Here is a 16,904-nt window from a genome sequence, read left to right as displayed (position 1 = left end):
TCTTCTCTTAAGGTCCCTCGCTTCCTTCAAACCGAGGGAGCTCAACTGAGTCTTGCTGACTTTATTTTCTTTAAATCATGTAACAAAATTTACAACCAAGTTACCTGCCTCTATCTATCCAGCCTCATTATTTCATTATCGTTACCCTTTTGATCCCTCCCCGATTCCCTGCTACTGCTCGTCGAACTGCCCATTGTGCTTTGGCTTCAACTGAAGCCCGCATGCAGCAAAGATTTACGAACAGGGGCAGTCTCCCTGAAGTCAATGGAACCGCGCACAGGCATAAAGATATTTGTGCTCAAGTCTTGCAGGACCGGAGCATCAGACTGCCCGCTCTTCAGAGCGGGGATCGTGTCGCAGGATCTGGACTGCCGTTTTCAACACCGGAGCCCTGATCCAGACCGAAGCCTGCAAGCTGTACCACAACGCAATGACAGGAACATCCTTAAAATGAAGCTTCCCAATTTGGTCCCTCCTCCGCGGTACCGGCATTCCAAGCTCCTAGCATCACCAGGTGTGATTTATGTCTCTTTGTACACACAAAGCACACCAAACATGCTGCTGACCTAAACAAAATGATATATTTAACCGTAGCATACAGGAATGTAATACTACAAACAGCTCAGATAAGACCTCCATGAGTTTTCTTAATGTTACAACATAAATTTTATCCAAAATGTACACAAATAGTTTGAATTATTAATAGTGTTTACACAAACCAAGAGAAGAATACGCACTGAAATCTCTCCAGCGAGCAAACACAAACTGGACACTAAAAATGATTGGCAAGCCTTCTATGATCTTGCCAGGATCACATCAGTTTCAATCTTTCTGCCGCTCGGTTTTTCCCTGCCTCGGCGTAGAGAACTGTGCAAATATGTGAAAGGAGAGGTTGGGCCATCTTTTATTCATGGCATACATCATAAATCCATGTAGGGCAATAGGGATGTGCCGTAAAAGTGCTATAGCAGGTAGAGTGCAAATATTCTGTCACGCTGCAAGACACACAAAACTGCCTGCTAAATCCTGCTCCTGGCATCACACACAGAGCGAAGTGGGAAAGATCTGCTGTTTATGGTGACAAAGATGAGAAGAGCTAAAAAAGCAAGAGAAGCTGGTAGATTTACACAGTGCATGCAGGATTCAGGATTCAGGCTTCAGAGGAAAATCTAGTTTTACCATTAAACACAATGCCCGAAAGGAGACACGACCTCAGCCCTGCAAGTAGATCCCCGAGCGTAACATCCGCTCACCCCAAGGCCAGCAGGACTTAAACGCAGGATTGGGGCCTGTGTGCGAGTTCAGTGGCTGTGCAAATGCTCACTCTACAGGCTGCTTGGAAGAAAGCCTCTGTTCACAAACCCCTCTCCCCTCCCAACACCCCACTAGGTTGCCAAATTTCTGCAAACCCCCTGAGATCAGCCCTGCCAATGACAGCACTTTGAGACTCAATAGGTTAGTTTGTACCTAGACTTACTACTTTTTCAGCCAGTGACATCAATAGCGAGGTCACACAAATGCCTGGAAAACTCTCCTGGAAGATAAAGTTTCTTCATTTTCACCTTTATTTACCAACATATGTTCCCCCAAAATCGCTTTAAATAAATGCATCGAAGCAGTTTCACGAGTGTAATATAATGACAACAGAGCAGGACTGCATGCTAGTATAAGCCCTTGGCACCTTAAAAGACAGATCTACGCTCCTGGTTTGCTTAAGTCTCCATTGGGTTTCATCGTCAACGGACCCATCTACCGTCCGAGCCCTTTTGCTCCTCCGGACACCCCTCTTCCACGCGTCACACAATCGGCATGCGAGCGGTGCACCCGGTCCCGCTCAGCCTGTCTGGGGATGGAGCAGTCTCGCCTCATCATCGCTGCCACCGCAGAAAGGTAATTCGGCCATCTGCGCGAGCCGCGACAACGGCGCTGGCCTTTGAAACACGTTAAGCACACGGCCGGTGGGAGGGCGAGCCGGGGGGCCCCCGATGCTCGCGCCCGTCAGCCCGCACACCTGCCTGCAAGCGGGGCAGGCAGGCGAACGCAGGGCAGACACGGGCTGGGGGGCAAGCAATGCCCGCTGCACTACAGGGTCGACCGTGGGGTGGGGGGCAGGCGGGCGATGCCCGTTTCAACGCAGGGGCAGACACGGGCCGGGGGCAAGCGGGCGACGACCGTTTCAGTGCAGGACAGACCACTGCTGGGTGGCCGGCGATGCCTGTCGACCATGGGGTGGGGGGCAGGCGGGCGATGCCCGTTTCAACGCAGGGGCAGACACGGGCTGGGGCAAGCGATGCCCATGTCAACACAGGGTGGCCCACGGGGTGGGGGCAGGCGGGCGATGCAGGGCGGCCGGCCGGGGAGATGGGGCGCCGACACGGAGGGACCAGCCCGTGGGGGGCTGCAGATCCCGGGGGGGCGGTAGTACCTGGGCTCGGGCAGGCTGATCTTCTTGCTGGCGCGGGCGGCCGGGGTGCTCTTGCTCTTCTCCATGGCCATGAGGTAGCTGACATCGGCCAGCACGGCCTCCAGGTCCGCCATGTTGGCGGGCCCGGCCCAGCCCGGCGCGGGCTACAGCGGGGGCGGCTGCCGCATGGCGGGCGGGGGGGCTCAGGGCCGGGGCCGCTGCCCGAGCCCGCGGCCTCTCCCTCCGGGCCGCCTCCGCCGCCGCCTCCCGCCGGGGCCGCCCCGCCCCGCGCCGCGCCGCGCCGCGCCCCGCCCACAACCGCCGCCCGCCGGCCGCTGAGGGGAGCGGCAGCGGCTGCCGCTTCGCGGGGCGCGCCCGAGCCGGGCCGGGGGTTTGCACCCCAGGAGAGATGCTACAGCAAGTCCCCTGCTTCGTAGGGCTAGCCTCCGAGGAGCCCGACCCTTCAAAAAGACACCAGAGCAGTCGTGTGGCAGGGAGCTGGGGCCGCAGCAGGGGTTTGAGCCTAAGGAAAGACACCAGAGCCAAGTTCTGACCCTTCAAAAAGACACCAGAGCAGTCGTGTTGCGGGGACCAGCTCGGGGCAGAGGGGTCGGAGCCTAAGACAAGACACCGGCGCAAGTCCCTGTTGCAGGGAGCTCGGATCACAGCCGGGCAGGGCGCTCTGACCTTAAGAAAATGTACTCGAGCGGTTCTCCTGCCGCGGGGAGCAGGGCAGAGGGGTTTTCACCCCAGGAAACAAGCCTGGAGCAGGTCTGCTGCCTCAGAGAACTGGGATCGGAGCAGGGCAGAGGGGTTTTGAATCACCGGATTCCCATCGGACACCGCTGGGTTTTCCCCTCCAAATCATGCCTAGCAGTAAAAGCATCTTGTGGCACCCCAGATGGATAAAACAAAAAATAGAGCAGTTGCTAGAAAAATGGGAGGGGGGCTGCAGTAATTATTTAAGATCGTCGCAAGCACCTGGAGTTGCTGCCCCCCTTACTGATATCTGATATTGCTGTGCTTCACTGCTCGTTTAGGACGCCTGAAGCTTTCCGGTTACACATTTGTTGCGTTTCCCCCCGGAAACCTGAGGAACGTCAAGCCTTCACTTCCCTTGTGTTTGGCAGAGAAGAGGAGAAGGGAGGGAACAAAGGGCAAGCGCTTCACCACTGGCTCTGATACCCCACCCCGTCGCCTCGCGTGGCAGGATCGGGCCGGGCCTCGGCAGCACTCGGGTTTCAGTCTGTGCGATGACATGATCCCACCACTTGTAGGAAAACAGAAATATCAAATCCTGAGCTCCCTAATGACAATGTTGAAAAACAACAGGGAGAAAAACACCCTTTACAGTGGGTTTTACCCATAACAAAGCAGCAACAGAGGCCACAAACAGAATGTACTTTGGCAGGCATCCGTTTTACAGCCGCTGACTTCTGCTTTGAGACGCACACGCGTGAATCCCACTGAAGTCAACACATTTGTCCATGCATGCATCTAACAACATGGTTTCTCCTTATGAAATTTAATGTGTAGATCTGTGCCACGGACGCTACGTACATTTGCATGACTTGACTATCCTGCTTGTAGCATGTTCAACATCTTGGATAGAAAGCTACATTCATCCGCGTTACTTACATTGGATAACCTTGCAAATCAAAGGAAAAGACTGTGGAGTATTGAAATACGTGCATAATAACGTAGGCACCTGTCTGAAACCTCCTAACTGCCGACTGACATCCTTGTATCAAGAAGTAAATGCAGAAAGTGAGAATGAAACAACTGCAGAATGAAGTCAACAAACCACACGTTTATTTATATTCCCAATGTTTCAACTGTTTACACATGTATTTATATTCAAACACTGGAATAAACACATTCTTTCCGGAGTTCATCATCTGTGTGCTTTGTTCAACGTTTAGTCTATCCATATTGCGGCTGAGCACATATACAGTTCTCAAATATCGTTTTATTCTTTCTAAGCTATGTTTTCTCAGATATGCCACAGAGAATCAGCCGCTTGTCCCTGACAAAAAAGGAAGTCTTAAATTAAGCTGATTTTGAGCGCTTTAAAACTGTCACCATGCCCCTTTCCCCATCTTCTCTATGAATGCTAATGGTCCAATTAAGCCATGCAACAGATTACTAAAAGGTAGAGCTCGTCAGAAATTTTCTAGCGTGGGGCTCTCTGGCTGAAAACACTGATTCATCAAAATGGAAAGTTTTCACATGAACACACCAGTTTCAAAGCAACTTTATCAAGACAGGTTTCGTATCTCCAGGATGAAATTTCTGGTCAAAACCAGAGAGATGATTTCTTAGATTGTGTGGGGTTTTATCTGATGACTGCTTAACAAAAGTCACGTAAAGCGACCCACAAGAGGGGACTGCTACTCAAGTTTTCCTCTTCACACATACGTGCCCTAATCACAAGGCCAGAAAATTAAACTCCCTCTTGTTTTTCCTCTGGCCAATGACAAACTTCATCCTTACACCTACTGCTGCACGGTGGCCTACCATCACAAGGAGTGCAACAGAGCCTGAGGGTCAAGAGGGAATTAAACCCGGCTCTCCTATTTCCCTAAATCCCTGCTCCTCTAAAAAGACCCTTTTCCATCTCCAGAGCAGAAGACAGATGCTATCTTATACAGACTGAGATCAGTCTCACTTTTGGAAATGGAGTGAGCAAGAGAAGCTAAGGTCTAAGCAAACAAACACATCATAGTTTCATAGTTTCATAGTAGCTAGAGTCGGAAGGGACCTAGGTAGATCATCTAGTCCGACCCCCTGCCTTAGCAGGAAAGAGCACCGGGGTCAGATGACCCCGGCAAGGTGCTCATCTAACTTCCTTTTAAAAATCCCCAGGCTAGGAGCCTGCACCACTTCCCCTGGAAGCTGGTTCCAGGCCCTAGCCACCCTGACTGTGAAGTAGCGCCTCCTAATATCTATTCTAAACTTACCCTCCGCCAGTTTGTGACCGTTATTCCTGGTCACTCCTGGCAGCGCACGGGGGAACAGGGACTCCCCCAATACCTGCTGATCCCCCCTGACCAGTTTGTAGCAGGCCACAAGGTCCCCCCTTAGCCTTCTCTTGTGGAGGCTAAACAGGTTCAGGTCCCGTAGCCTATCCTCATAAGGCCTGCCCTGCTGACCCCTGATCATACGAGTGGCCCTCCTCTGAACTCTTTCCATATTGTCCACGTCCCTCTTGAAGTGTGGCGCCCAGAACTGGACGCAGTACTCCAGCTGCGGCCTGACCAGTGCCGCATAGAGGGGGAGGATCACCTCCCTGGACCTGCTCGAGATGCATCTGTGGCAAATATATACATCATATAGCAAATGAAAAGGAAACGTATTGCAAAGCAGCTGATGTGTGGTAGCTGTCCGTGTGTTGCCTCTTGCCCTGAACTAAAAACTAAGCTGCAGTTGCTCTGCCCTCAGTAATATGGGACCAGTTGCTGTAGTGTCACTTCCACTTATACCTGGGGTAAAAACAGACACACAGGCAATTATCACGCATCAGCTGCTCCATGGCAAGACCCTGCCTTTGAATTCACTTTAATTTGTTCATTGTCCATACCCTTACTGACAGCAATGACATTTGTCATAACTGGCCCGGCTTGACATTATTGTCAAACAGTAATGCCGCCATGTAATCACATACTGGGATAAAAATAAAACCAAATTACAACCCATTACTGTCTGCCTAGTAGTACTCCTTTATAAAGGGTTGTTGTTTTTTTCTAAAATATTTAAATGACTTAAAACTATGTTGATTGTGATAATGGCTAGGGCAATACCACTTAGAGTTCATAATGTTCTCCTTTTTGTACTTCTGTATCATGTGTTTTGCCATTATTATCTAGATAGTATTGAACACTATCCTCTAAAGTGGTTCTTTGTTGAAATGCGTGGAAGTCACCTTTGATAATAGCTACTGCCAAAAAACAGCTACGAATTTTTTCTTTTTAGTGCTTTTGATTTTTTCAGTGTTTTCTATTATGGTAGCAAAAGGGAGGATCTAATACATAAAGTTTTACTGTAAGGAATTCTCATTTTCTTCATAATTTATAAATTATTTGCAATATAGTCAGAGGTTGACATTAAGCCAAAGAAACTCAGAATAGACTTCTGCAGTGAATTTGAAAAAGGGTGCAGCTAGGCGGTGGAAATGGGGATCCTTGTTCAGACTCTATTACAGGTTTTATTAACTTTTTGTTATATCTGTGGTTGTAGGGCATGGTAACCTTGTCTGCGTGCTGTTTCTTGTTGAACAGTAGAACCAAAATAAATAAAATAGGACACAGAGAGCTGATGTACACCATCGTGAAGATAGATTCATTATACTCTATTCAGTCAAACATTTTCTTTGTATTCCTTACTGTATGGACATGCTTACAAAGGTATGCAAGGTACTGTATGAATCTGCACGTGCATTGTAGAGCCGCGGGTATAAACGTCCCCACACACAAGAATCCCTGCATGCAACTGTAAGCAGAGGCTATGTATACGCATGCACTGTTAATGTGTAAAGTATTTCATTAAAGAGTGAATGCTGGTATATGCAGACACAGTTTATTCTCTTTAAAAGCCCCACAGCGCCTCAACTGAGGACAGGATTTTGCCTGAATCTGCTGAAGGAGGTATGAAATGCTGACTGCCATCTGGCATTGTCTCCTTTTAAGGAGTGAGTTCCCACTGCCACATTTATAGTGCTTAACATTTTCATTTTGTATGCGACACACACTACTTCAGAGAAAGGCAAATGACACTGCAGAGATTACCGAAGGCAAAGGGAGACTTCTGGTGCTTCCTATTCTAAAAAATGCTGCCCGGGCACGCATCCCACCAAAGTAAGTGTTCAGTGCCTAGGACATCATCAATACGGTGCTTCCGGCTCTCTTCTTATCAGGCTTCTAGAAGTTCCCACCATAAACACACAATCTCCACCTCTGCCTGTGGTGAGATTAGCATCATACAGTGTGTTTGTCTCAGATTAGAAAAATAATTGCCAAATGTACATTTGAAAAGCAGTATTGATGCACAGAAAGGAACAACCCTTTTGAATACCGAGTGGCATTTACCTTTAATGTTGCCGCTGTAAACTTTGCTGGCATTTATATATAGACATCAAGGAAGTCTAGAGTTCCTCCAAAGATCTTCTTGGGAAGTGTTTTTACAGAACAAGGTAGTTATGTTTGATGGCTGCGTGAAAGACCTCCCTCTGCTGGAGAGCCACGATTTTTTCTGGAACGCTAACCCTTTCCGACTCTGTAGAATTAGCCCAAGAAATTACGTTTTGTCTCCTTCTCTTCTTTCTGCATTGGGAAAAAAATATGAGCTAGGCTGCTGTCACTTACATGATTGAAAGCTGAGGGGGGGAAAAAAGACTTGGTCACAAAATGTCATTCCCTTTTGTTGGGTTACCTGAAGAAAAACGGGATGCAAACCACACTTACCTATTACCCACCTAATGAGGTTTTGTGAGGATTCATTAATATTTGCAAACTGCTCTGAGGTTGTAAAGTGCTAGTTAAATGCTAATGATTATTACCTATAACTAGGGCAAATAAGAAATACAATAGGGGGGGAAGAACTGGTTCCACCAACATGCACCCCAAGTTCACCATCTAAGCTCAGGGAGAATGGTACGACAGGCCGTGCCCACTTTAGCCTCACCTACTCTTCTCTCACTGTCCACAAAAGAAAAGAGGGTCAGATGAATCTTACCTTGCATAAGAAGCTTTGACCATGATATGACCGAAAGAGACTTTTTCCTGCTTCACTAATGCATTCTTCCTGGAATAAGCCATACAAACAAAATGTTCTGTATTCTCATGGCTTGGAAGTATTATTATATAACACACACACTGGCTTCACACGCATTGGTGACAATGGGAGACAGTCTACCACTTTGAAAGAGTGCATTTTACTGTGGACAGCTTGAGCATTTAGCCCCATCGTTTAATGTATCCTAGATCATAGGACAGAAAGAGATATTACTTCAAGCAAATCCAGCCTCCTGAAACAATACTCTGCAGCTCCAAGTATTAATCCAATTTATTTTCAAATACCTTTAATGAAGCTGCCTTAAACACTCTCCCAGGCATGCTGGCTCATGCCATGTCTCACGATGAGGGACAACTGCAAATTCTTATTTGTAGCTGGGTGCCATCGTTTTCAGCCTATGTTTTAATTAGGAAATAAAATGTAATTGAATTATGCACACGTGTCGTTCAGCATCAACCATCTGAACTGTAATAATCTGAACAGAAATGACATCCTGTGGAGACAGAGATAGGGAAAGAGTTGAAACACAAATGATTTCCTGTCCCTTGCATGGAGAAACACATAGACAAGAGAGACTGTCCCTTCAGCTTCAAGGGATGTCCCTTAACCCCCATTACTAACACAACAACATCCACATCTTTACAGATGTGTTCCTCTTCACAATTTCAAAATATCCTGATATGCTTCTAAAAGAACCCTGTTTTTCCTCAGATATTCACCTTTCCTCACTACATCAGGTTTTAGTTTTGTTGCCTGTCCAAGAGTATACCATGACAAATCCCAAAGATGAGATACCCAAAGCAGTAAGGTGTCACCCAGACTGATCAGTCCTTCCCCTAGCCACGTGCTAGGATTTTCTCAACACCAAGAAGTATGAAGCAGATGGACCATCTCATATGAAATCACATCATATTTTTTTTTTTTATAAACGCCACTTATTGTGCTGGTAGCTACAATAATACTTTGGACCTCAGCTGTGTCCCTTGGTCTTTCTCTGGCAAGTCTTCCATTTGAACTCAGGAATAACACTATCTAGTGGTCTCTAACGATGCCAGGTTTATCACGGGGGTGAGCTACTTTTGTCAAGAGCGCAGGGCAGAATTCCAACATCCCCAAACCACCCTTGGCCCCTGTATGCTTTTTCCAACCTCGTGGATCACATTCTCTCATTTTCTCTGCTCCCTTTTTTGCATATGAATGGCGTAAATGGAGCAAAGATGGTCTGTGAGCAAACCCTGACCTGGGGTTGCACCAGTGTGCTGGACCCTGGCCCCCTTGTCCCAGAGGTACAGAAAACACGTCAGAGTCAGGGCCATCCTGAGAGGACTCCTCCTATCTGGTGCAAGCGAGAGAAACCACCGGTCGCTGCCAGGGCAGAAAACCAAGGTGGCCATGCTAAACACAGTGGGGAACCCCTCCTTTTACATTCCTGCTGGAGTCCTGGTTTTGCTTAATGTTCTGCAAAGATGCATTCATCCCTTTATTTTTCATTAAAATAAATCCTAAAGAAATTATTAATCTAATCCTAGCAATAGCAACATCAGAATGTTCTGTCCTGACCCCCTGGATAATGAGATTGCTGGCCACACAGGACATTCTCCAGAACTAATCATCTTATAAAGCACTTGGGACCAGATCCTCTGCGGTTATCAACCAGTACGGCTCCATTGGCTTTAGCAGAGAAAGCCCGATTTATACCAGCTGGCCATCTGGCACAAGCAGTCCTGCTGGAGTACACCACGTTATCTTGCACTCACTGCTGTCTTCCCACAGGCATCCTCATTCGGCAGCGCACTTACTTGTCTGGCACCTTATTTATTGCATTAGATTTATCATAGACCTGATCCAAAGCCCCTGGAAATCATTGGGAGCCTCTCCATTGACTTTAATGAGCTAGATTTAGAAGCTATTGCATTCATTCATACATAGCCCATGAGTTTGTTCACATGAATCAAAGCAAGTAGCATTCCTAGCCAAACCTTCACCGGGGGGAGGTAGCCTTTCTCGCATTCATTGTCTGTTCAGACCTTGACACAATGGGTAAATATTTATACTTATCTGGATTAGGAGATGAAGTAGTAAAACGCACATCTGAGACTATTCAACAGGCTGGCTCTTCCTCTGCCAAAGCTGGCGTGCCCTGTTTTCGACACTGAGCAACAGAAGCGTTTCACCGGTGGCTCGGGGGCACGTACATATGCACACATAGCCGTACAGCAGGGTCTAGCATTCAGATGACCTGACACTGGGAAAGTTGATCTGCTGCCTTTTTTCCCGCTACAGAGAACGGTTTGGGCCCATCAGCACTCTCTAGAGTAATAATCTTCTTCTATAACAGGCTAACAGTTATTAATGTCATTTACTGTCTGGACTCTATGACCCTATCAGATTATACATTCATAATGCATGGCCGGCCAAGCTTTTGAACCAAAATAGAACTAGCGAGATGAAATACTGCATTCTGAACTCAACCAGGGGGACGAGAAAAGCAGCATTAAATGACTGAGCTGATAGCTGTACATCTGAAGGAGAGCTCTTCACTGCCTGAAATACCAAATGTGCAGATCCTAGTTTCTCTCTCGCTTCTCCAGCATCATTCAGGGCCAAGTCTAGGGAAGTCAATGAAACAGCACCAAGGTAAAAACAGCATCAATCCCTCTGGCACTGGTGGGGATGAGCTAGTTCACATCCCAGATGCAAATCAGACTCTGCAGCAGGGAGCTCGGCATGGGCTGTTTTGAGGCAGCTGGTGACATTCACAGAGAGAAGGATGGAGCCAGACCTGGTATGTAATGTTTTTATACTGCCTTAGGAATCAAGTCCCGTTTTCAAAGGAGCTTGGGCTCTTGGGAACCTAAATCCTACTTGCTTCCAATGAGACTGGAGCTTCTAAGTGCCCGTGCCACTTCGCAGAGTAGGTTTATGCTCCTAAATGACCTAGGGGCTTATGAAAAGTTTACCCCTTGGTCCTGATCCAACTGCAGCTGAAGTCAGTGGGAACCACTCTTCCAGCTTCAAGTACAGACTTTTTGCAAAATCATCCTCCAAGTGCAGAGATAAAAGTCCAGGTTCTCTACTGGGGAGATCTGGTTCATGTACTTGAATCCCTGCTTTTAAAGCACGTCACCTCCCTCACTGAGGATGCCTGACTGTGTCTTCATGCTTTGATGGAGTTTTTTCCTCTTCCCTGCACACCGCAGTCAGCACAACCCCAGCTTTCACATGAAGTAACACACGCTGGTGCTCTATGCACCCAGCCTACACAATTTCAGCCTTATCCCATCAACCACTGAAGATTGGATTGTGTTTCTCTTCAATTCTAACACCTCATTATGACATGAAGCCACTGGATCCGAAGACACCATTTTTATATTTTGCAATATATGATGGAAAACATTTTTTTAACATTTAAAAAGAGTATTACTTAGCTGATTTTGTCAGACCAGGTATGTTTCTCCTAAAGCCAGTGTTTTGAACTTGAATATAATGAACTATATATATGTATTACATATACTCGCACACCCCCATACATACATATATTTATGAACTCTCTGCTGTAGTTCATAAAAGCATAGCTCTGACTGCCATAAATCCTATCCTTTAAACGCCATAAAACTATTTCCATTTACAAAAGTAGCTGACCCAAAAAACGCAGGAAGATCTGAGATTCTCTTTATTATAAGAATGCCGAAAGGATCAACGTCGCCACTCTGACACCAGGAAGATAAAACACAGTCTTTAATTGTCTGAAGCAAGTTTTCACTCCCCATTTTACTACAGCAATGTTTCCCTTCTGTAGAGTAGAGGCAGTGGATGCATCCTACAGTCCCCAGCCACCTGCAGACAGTACCCTCCAAATCAGCCCATCAAGTGCTTAAAATTGGCACTTGGGAAATTAGCCTACCTGAGCAAGAACCAACATCTATTGAATCCACCTGATTTTTTTTTTACCCATGCACATTACTGGGCCATCATGTTGCCTGCTATTGCTCATCAGTGTTATTCTTTGAGAACAGGTGGGTTAAAAGCTCCAGCATTTGAAAGTCTTTCAGAATACGATGCTAGTTATTGTACCAGACCTGGTTTCCAGCACCTACAAGAAAGCTTTGTCACAATTGCTGCATATCTACAAGCCTTCTAAGGCCCTGCAGGGAGTCATAAATTTTTCAAGAAGCCTTGATAATGCTCTGTAATCCCTTAACCTGTCGGTGGATTATTCCTGGCTGCACTTGCAATGTAGTGGTGCTTCAAACATCAAGGTTTCAGCGAAGGCAGCTTTCAGCTCATTGGGCACAGTAATTCCATACAAAATCCAAATGCCTTTTTCTAGGGGTAACACAGGAACTTTCCTAGAGGACATTAACACTGGAGTTACAGATCACAACCACTCTTGCACACTTTGATTTTTCAACATCCCATCTCTGGTTTTCCAAATTCCTTTTCCTTCCTCTGCTTAACAAACATGCTTTGTGTGTTATCAAAGACGCATAAACAGGCATTAGATTGCAAAGATTAAACTTTTTGGATATAAGCAAACCTTTCTGGCCAGGAGTTTCTTGGGTTGCTGATCTGCATAGATGCAGTATAAAGGCACTTGTGTCCAGCGAAGGGTTTGATCAGGTCACAACAATAGCAGTACTATTTTCTACTGTACCAACAATAGCATTAGTACGTACTTATTTTGTGCTGCAGCTCAAACGCCCCACTGACATCTATTATTTGCAAGGCTGCAGGGGCCCTCTGAATTGTGGCAGCTTTCAGAGAGGTCGTATCAGCTATCCCCATACTGGGGCTTCTAGTCAAGTGGCCCTTGAGACTGTTCATAAGAAATTCAGTCTTCAGGGGTTCAGATTCACCCCTGGAGCTGCCTCGTTTGGTGACACTCACACCTGCAGGGACAGTGGTACTGAGTCACAATTATTTATAGAAATAATTCCATAATTTTGAGTAATACATTTAAAAGAAAACCCATCTCCATCTTCTTGCAGACAGCTCGAGAATGGAAAGAGGCTAAAAACTGTATAAAGGGTTCATTCATCTTTTTTTATATATAGCATTGATGACTTCAAAAATGTACTCTCTATAAAGCACAAGATTAAAAAAAGTGTCATGTGATGAGGAATTCCTGCATTATTAAGACCTCTGAGTTAATAGCTGAGCACAGAGTAGCCAGCTTTAGATAGCTCCAACTTACAAAGAGACTTTTTTTTTTTAATTAAGGGATTTCCTTTTTTTTCTTGAATAAGATACTGTCTCTTTCCTTGGAAATGCCTCTTGATGTGTAAAACAGATTCCATGACTTATTTCCACTGACTTCCTTTCAGGGAAGGACGAAACAGGCAGCAATGAAAAGAGTAAAATATAGAGAATTTTCTCACAAAATGCTTTTTTCTCCAGAAAATGCCCATTTGTTGAGGCTGACATTTCTTACAAGAACACAGCAGTTTTGATGGGAAGGTATTCCCAGATCCAGGCGGCATTTCTGTACTAAACCACACAGCAGGGATCACTGTCCCTCGACCCCTCTAAGGAGCAGCTAATAGTGAATTGCTCATGGCCAATCACAGGTCAATACCCCCTCGGACCAGGGACCTGAACTTCCCACATGCCACATGGGCACCCAAAACGTGAACAGTATGTCTACACAGGACGATGCAGTGATCTCAGCTGCCAGGGGTGTTGGAAGTGGGCACGTCTACACATTCATTAATGCACTGTAATTATGGCACATTATAATAACAGGTACTAAATGTGCTGTAATCAGCATTACTGCGCATTAGTACAAATGAACCCTTTTTAAGTGACATTAATGCGCATTAGACTAAATCTACTGCACACTAGTACATAATCACAGTTCTTGACGGCTGCACTAATGCACAGTAGAATTAGTCTTCTGCACATTAAGCATCTCATGTAGATGCACCCAGTGAAAAGCAGAACAAATTAGCCTGGGCAGAACAGTGCACTATGGTGACTATACTTCTTCCAGTACCTGCTGCCCTCTTATTTAGAGCTCAGCTGGGTATCTTGACACAGCACGGTACTTTGCTCTATTGGCAGGCCACAATTTGCAGATTCAGTCTCTTTCTCACGGACCCAATCAATAGGGAAGATCAATTCCAAAAGGAGATACTAGAAGATACCCCAGAATAATCTGGCTCCTCTTCATTTCTCTAGGTTTTTTCCTGATAAACATTGAGAGATCTAGGTTTTCTCTTGATGTAAGAGGAGAAAATATTTGAAATCTCAAAACATGGGATGGGATGGGATGTGATGGGATGGGATGTGGAGACCAGCTCCTGGCCACAAAATGCACCTTTGTGCCACATTCAGGGAAATGCATCTCTGTGCCACCTCAGCAGGAACTAATATCAGTATGAACCTAGGTGATCTGAGCCAGGCTAATCCATCTACACCAGTGCCAGTGACTAGCTCATACACTGCGACAGTGAAAGGCACTGGGATTTCCTCAGCCATGACCACAGCCCGCTCTTTGGCGAGAGAGGCAGCGAGCATCTGGGAAGAGATGGCCTCCACCTCTCTCCCCTGGGGAGGAGGCTCTTCTCAGCCAGGCTGGCTGACCTGCTCCACCGGGCTTTAAACTAAGCCCGCTGGGGGATGGGGGGACTACTGCCCCTGCTGGCCCGCTGAACGGCCCTTGCAAAGCCAGCGGACGAAGGCACTTAAAGGGGCACTTAAGGGAGCCCACCCCTGCCCCAGCCCTGGCACAATCTGTGGGCAAGGCAAGAGCCCCCAAGGGCACACTTGCCTGCCTGTACACTAATGCCAGGAGCCTGGGCAACAAGCAGGACGAGCTCGTCCTCCTGCTCAGTGCAAAGAAATATGATGTCATTGGGATAACGGAGACCTGGTGGGACTCCACCCATGGCTGGACCACGGGGATAGAGGGCTATACCCTGTACAGGAGGGATCGTGTTGACAAAAGGGGCAGGGGTGTAGCTCTCTATGTGAAGGAAAGCTACATGTCCCTGCAAGCTGATGTTGGCGACCGGCATGGACAGCTAGAGACCCTCTGGGTAAAAATTCGTGGGGAATTCGGCACAGGGGACACAACGGTGGGAGTCTACTACAGACCTCCCACTCAAAGTCCCGAGCTTGACCAGGAGTTCGCCCGGGAGCTGGCTGAGGCCGCTTGCTCCAGGACCTTGGTTGTCATGGGTGACTTCAATTACCCGGACATCTCGTGGGAAGATCACTCAGCTAAATCCGAGCGGGCGCAAAGCTTTCTGTCATGCGTGGATGACCTCTACCTGACCCAAGAAGTCTATGGGCCAACGAGAGGCAAAGCGCTGCTCGACCTGGTACTGGCTACGGGGGACGACCTAATCGGCGACCTAGTGATCGATGGGAAGCTGGGTGACAGCGACCACGAGCTGATCACCTTCACCATCCGCCGTAAAGCTGGCAAGTCAGTCAGCAACACAGAAGTCCTTGACTTCAGAAAAGCCGACTTTGACAAGCTCAAGAGGCTTGTCGGTCAGGCCCTCAGGGACCGTGACCCCAGGGAGATGGGAGTTCAAGAAGAGTGGTTGCTTCTCAAGGAAGCGATCCTCAGTGCACAAGCTAAATCTATTCCAACACGGAGGAAAGGCAGCAAGAGGGCACAGCAGCCCCCCTGGCTCTCCAGGGACCTAGTGGACCTCCTGAGGCTAAAAAGGAAAGCCTACAAAGGATGGAGGATGGGATTCACCTCCAAGGAGGATTACTCCGCACTGGTCCGGTCCTGCAGGGAGCAAACCAGGAAAGCCAAGGCTGCAACTGAACTCCAACTAGCTTCAAGCATCAAGAACAACAAAAAGTCCTTTTTCAGATATGTGGGGAGCCGGAGGAAAAGCAAGGGCAACATTAGACCCCTGCTAAACCAGATGGGGCAACTGACAACTGACGCCCAGGAAAAAGCCAACCTATTAAATAGGTACTTCGCGTCAGTCTTTCATCAGTCACACGGGATGCCCATGCCTGCTATGGGACAGGGAGATCCGGGTGTTGGGGATCCCCTACTCTCCATCAATGCTGACCTCGTGAAGGGACACCTTGAGAAGCTGGATATCTTCAAGTCAGCTGGCCCTGACAATCTGCATCCCAGGGCACTCAAGGAGCTGGCGAGCGTCATAGCCCAGCCCCTGGCACAGGTCTTTGAAAACTCCTGGCACTCTGGTGTAGTGCCCGAAGACTGGAAGAAGGCCAATGTGGTGCCGATCTTCAAGAAAGCGAGGAGAGTGGATCCGGCTAACTACAGGCCCATTAGCCTGACTTCTATCCTGGGGAAGATCTTAGAAAAGTTTATTAAGGAGGCCATCCTTGAGGGACTGGCCCAGGCTAACATCCTAAGGGACAGCCAGCACGGGTTTGTTGCGGGTAGGTCTTGTTTGACCAATCTCATTTCCTTCTATGACCAGGTGACCTATCACCTGCACAAGGGAGAAGAGGTTGATGTCATATATCTTACCTTCAGAAAAGCTTTTGATCTGGTATCCCATGATCACCTCTTGGCCAAACTGGCCAGTCGTGGCCTTGGCTCCACCACTATCCGCTGGCTGGGAAACTGGCTCCGTGGTCGGACCCAGAGGGTTGTGATTGATGGCAGTCACTCATCGTGGTGCCCTGTGACCAGTGGGGTCCCTCAAGGCTCTGTCCTGGGACCCATCCTGTTCAACATCTTCATTAATGATGTGGACATTGGAGTCAG

The 16,904-nt window shown here is 47.5% G+C and overlaps 1 protein-coding gene and 1 long non-coding RNA gene across 3 annotated transcripts in view; both read right to left on the bottom strand.

Moving 5' to 3' along the window:
- Window positions 1-2,690, bottom strand: part of GRK3 (G protein-coupled receptor kinase 3) — a 119,348-nt gene extending 116,658 nt beyond the window's left edge. Inside the window, exon 1 of one of the 2 annotated variants that reach the window (XM_090062255.1) lies at window positions 2,426-2,690. In XM_090062255.1, coding sequence (XP_089918381.1) covers window positions 2,426-2,538 — 113 coding nt within the window. In that variant the 5' untranslated portion in view covers window positions 2,539-2,690. The remainder of the gene's footprint in view (window positions 1-2,425) is intronic. The other variant, XM_090062256.1, reaches the window with a different exon arrangement.
- A 2,705-nt stretch (window positions 2,691-5,395) lies between these two features.
- The window catches only part of LOC149857920 (uncharacterized), a 31,512-nt gene continuing 20,003 nt past the window's right edge, over window positions 5,396-16,904 (bottom strand). Inside the window, exons 2-4 of the long non-coding RNA XR_016444284.1 lie at window positions 8,479-8,589; window positions 8,135-8,203; window positions 5,396-7,722 (exon numbers count right to left, since the gene is read on the bottom strand). This is a non-coding gene — a long non-coding RNA (uncharacterized LOC149857920). The remainder of the gene's footprint in view (window positions 7,723-8,134; window positions 8,204-8,478; window positions 8,590-16,904) is intronic.

The sequence above is a fragment of the Crocodylus siamensis genome, chromosome 9 (genome assembly GCF_052110815.1).
Source record: "Crocodylus siamensis isolate JL-2025a chromosome 9, ASM5211081v1, whole genome shotgun sequence".
Lineage (NCBI taxonomy): Eukaryota > Metazoa > Chordata > Crocodylia > Crocodylidae > Crocodylus > Crocodylus siamensis.
Note: the sequence above shows the minus strand (reverse complement) of the source record. Positions and strands in the feature narration are given on the sequence as shown.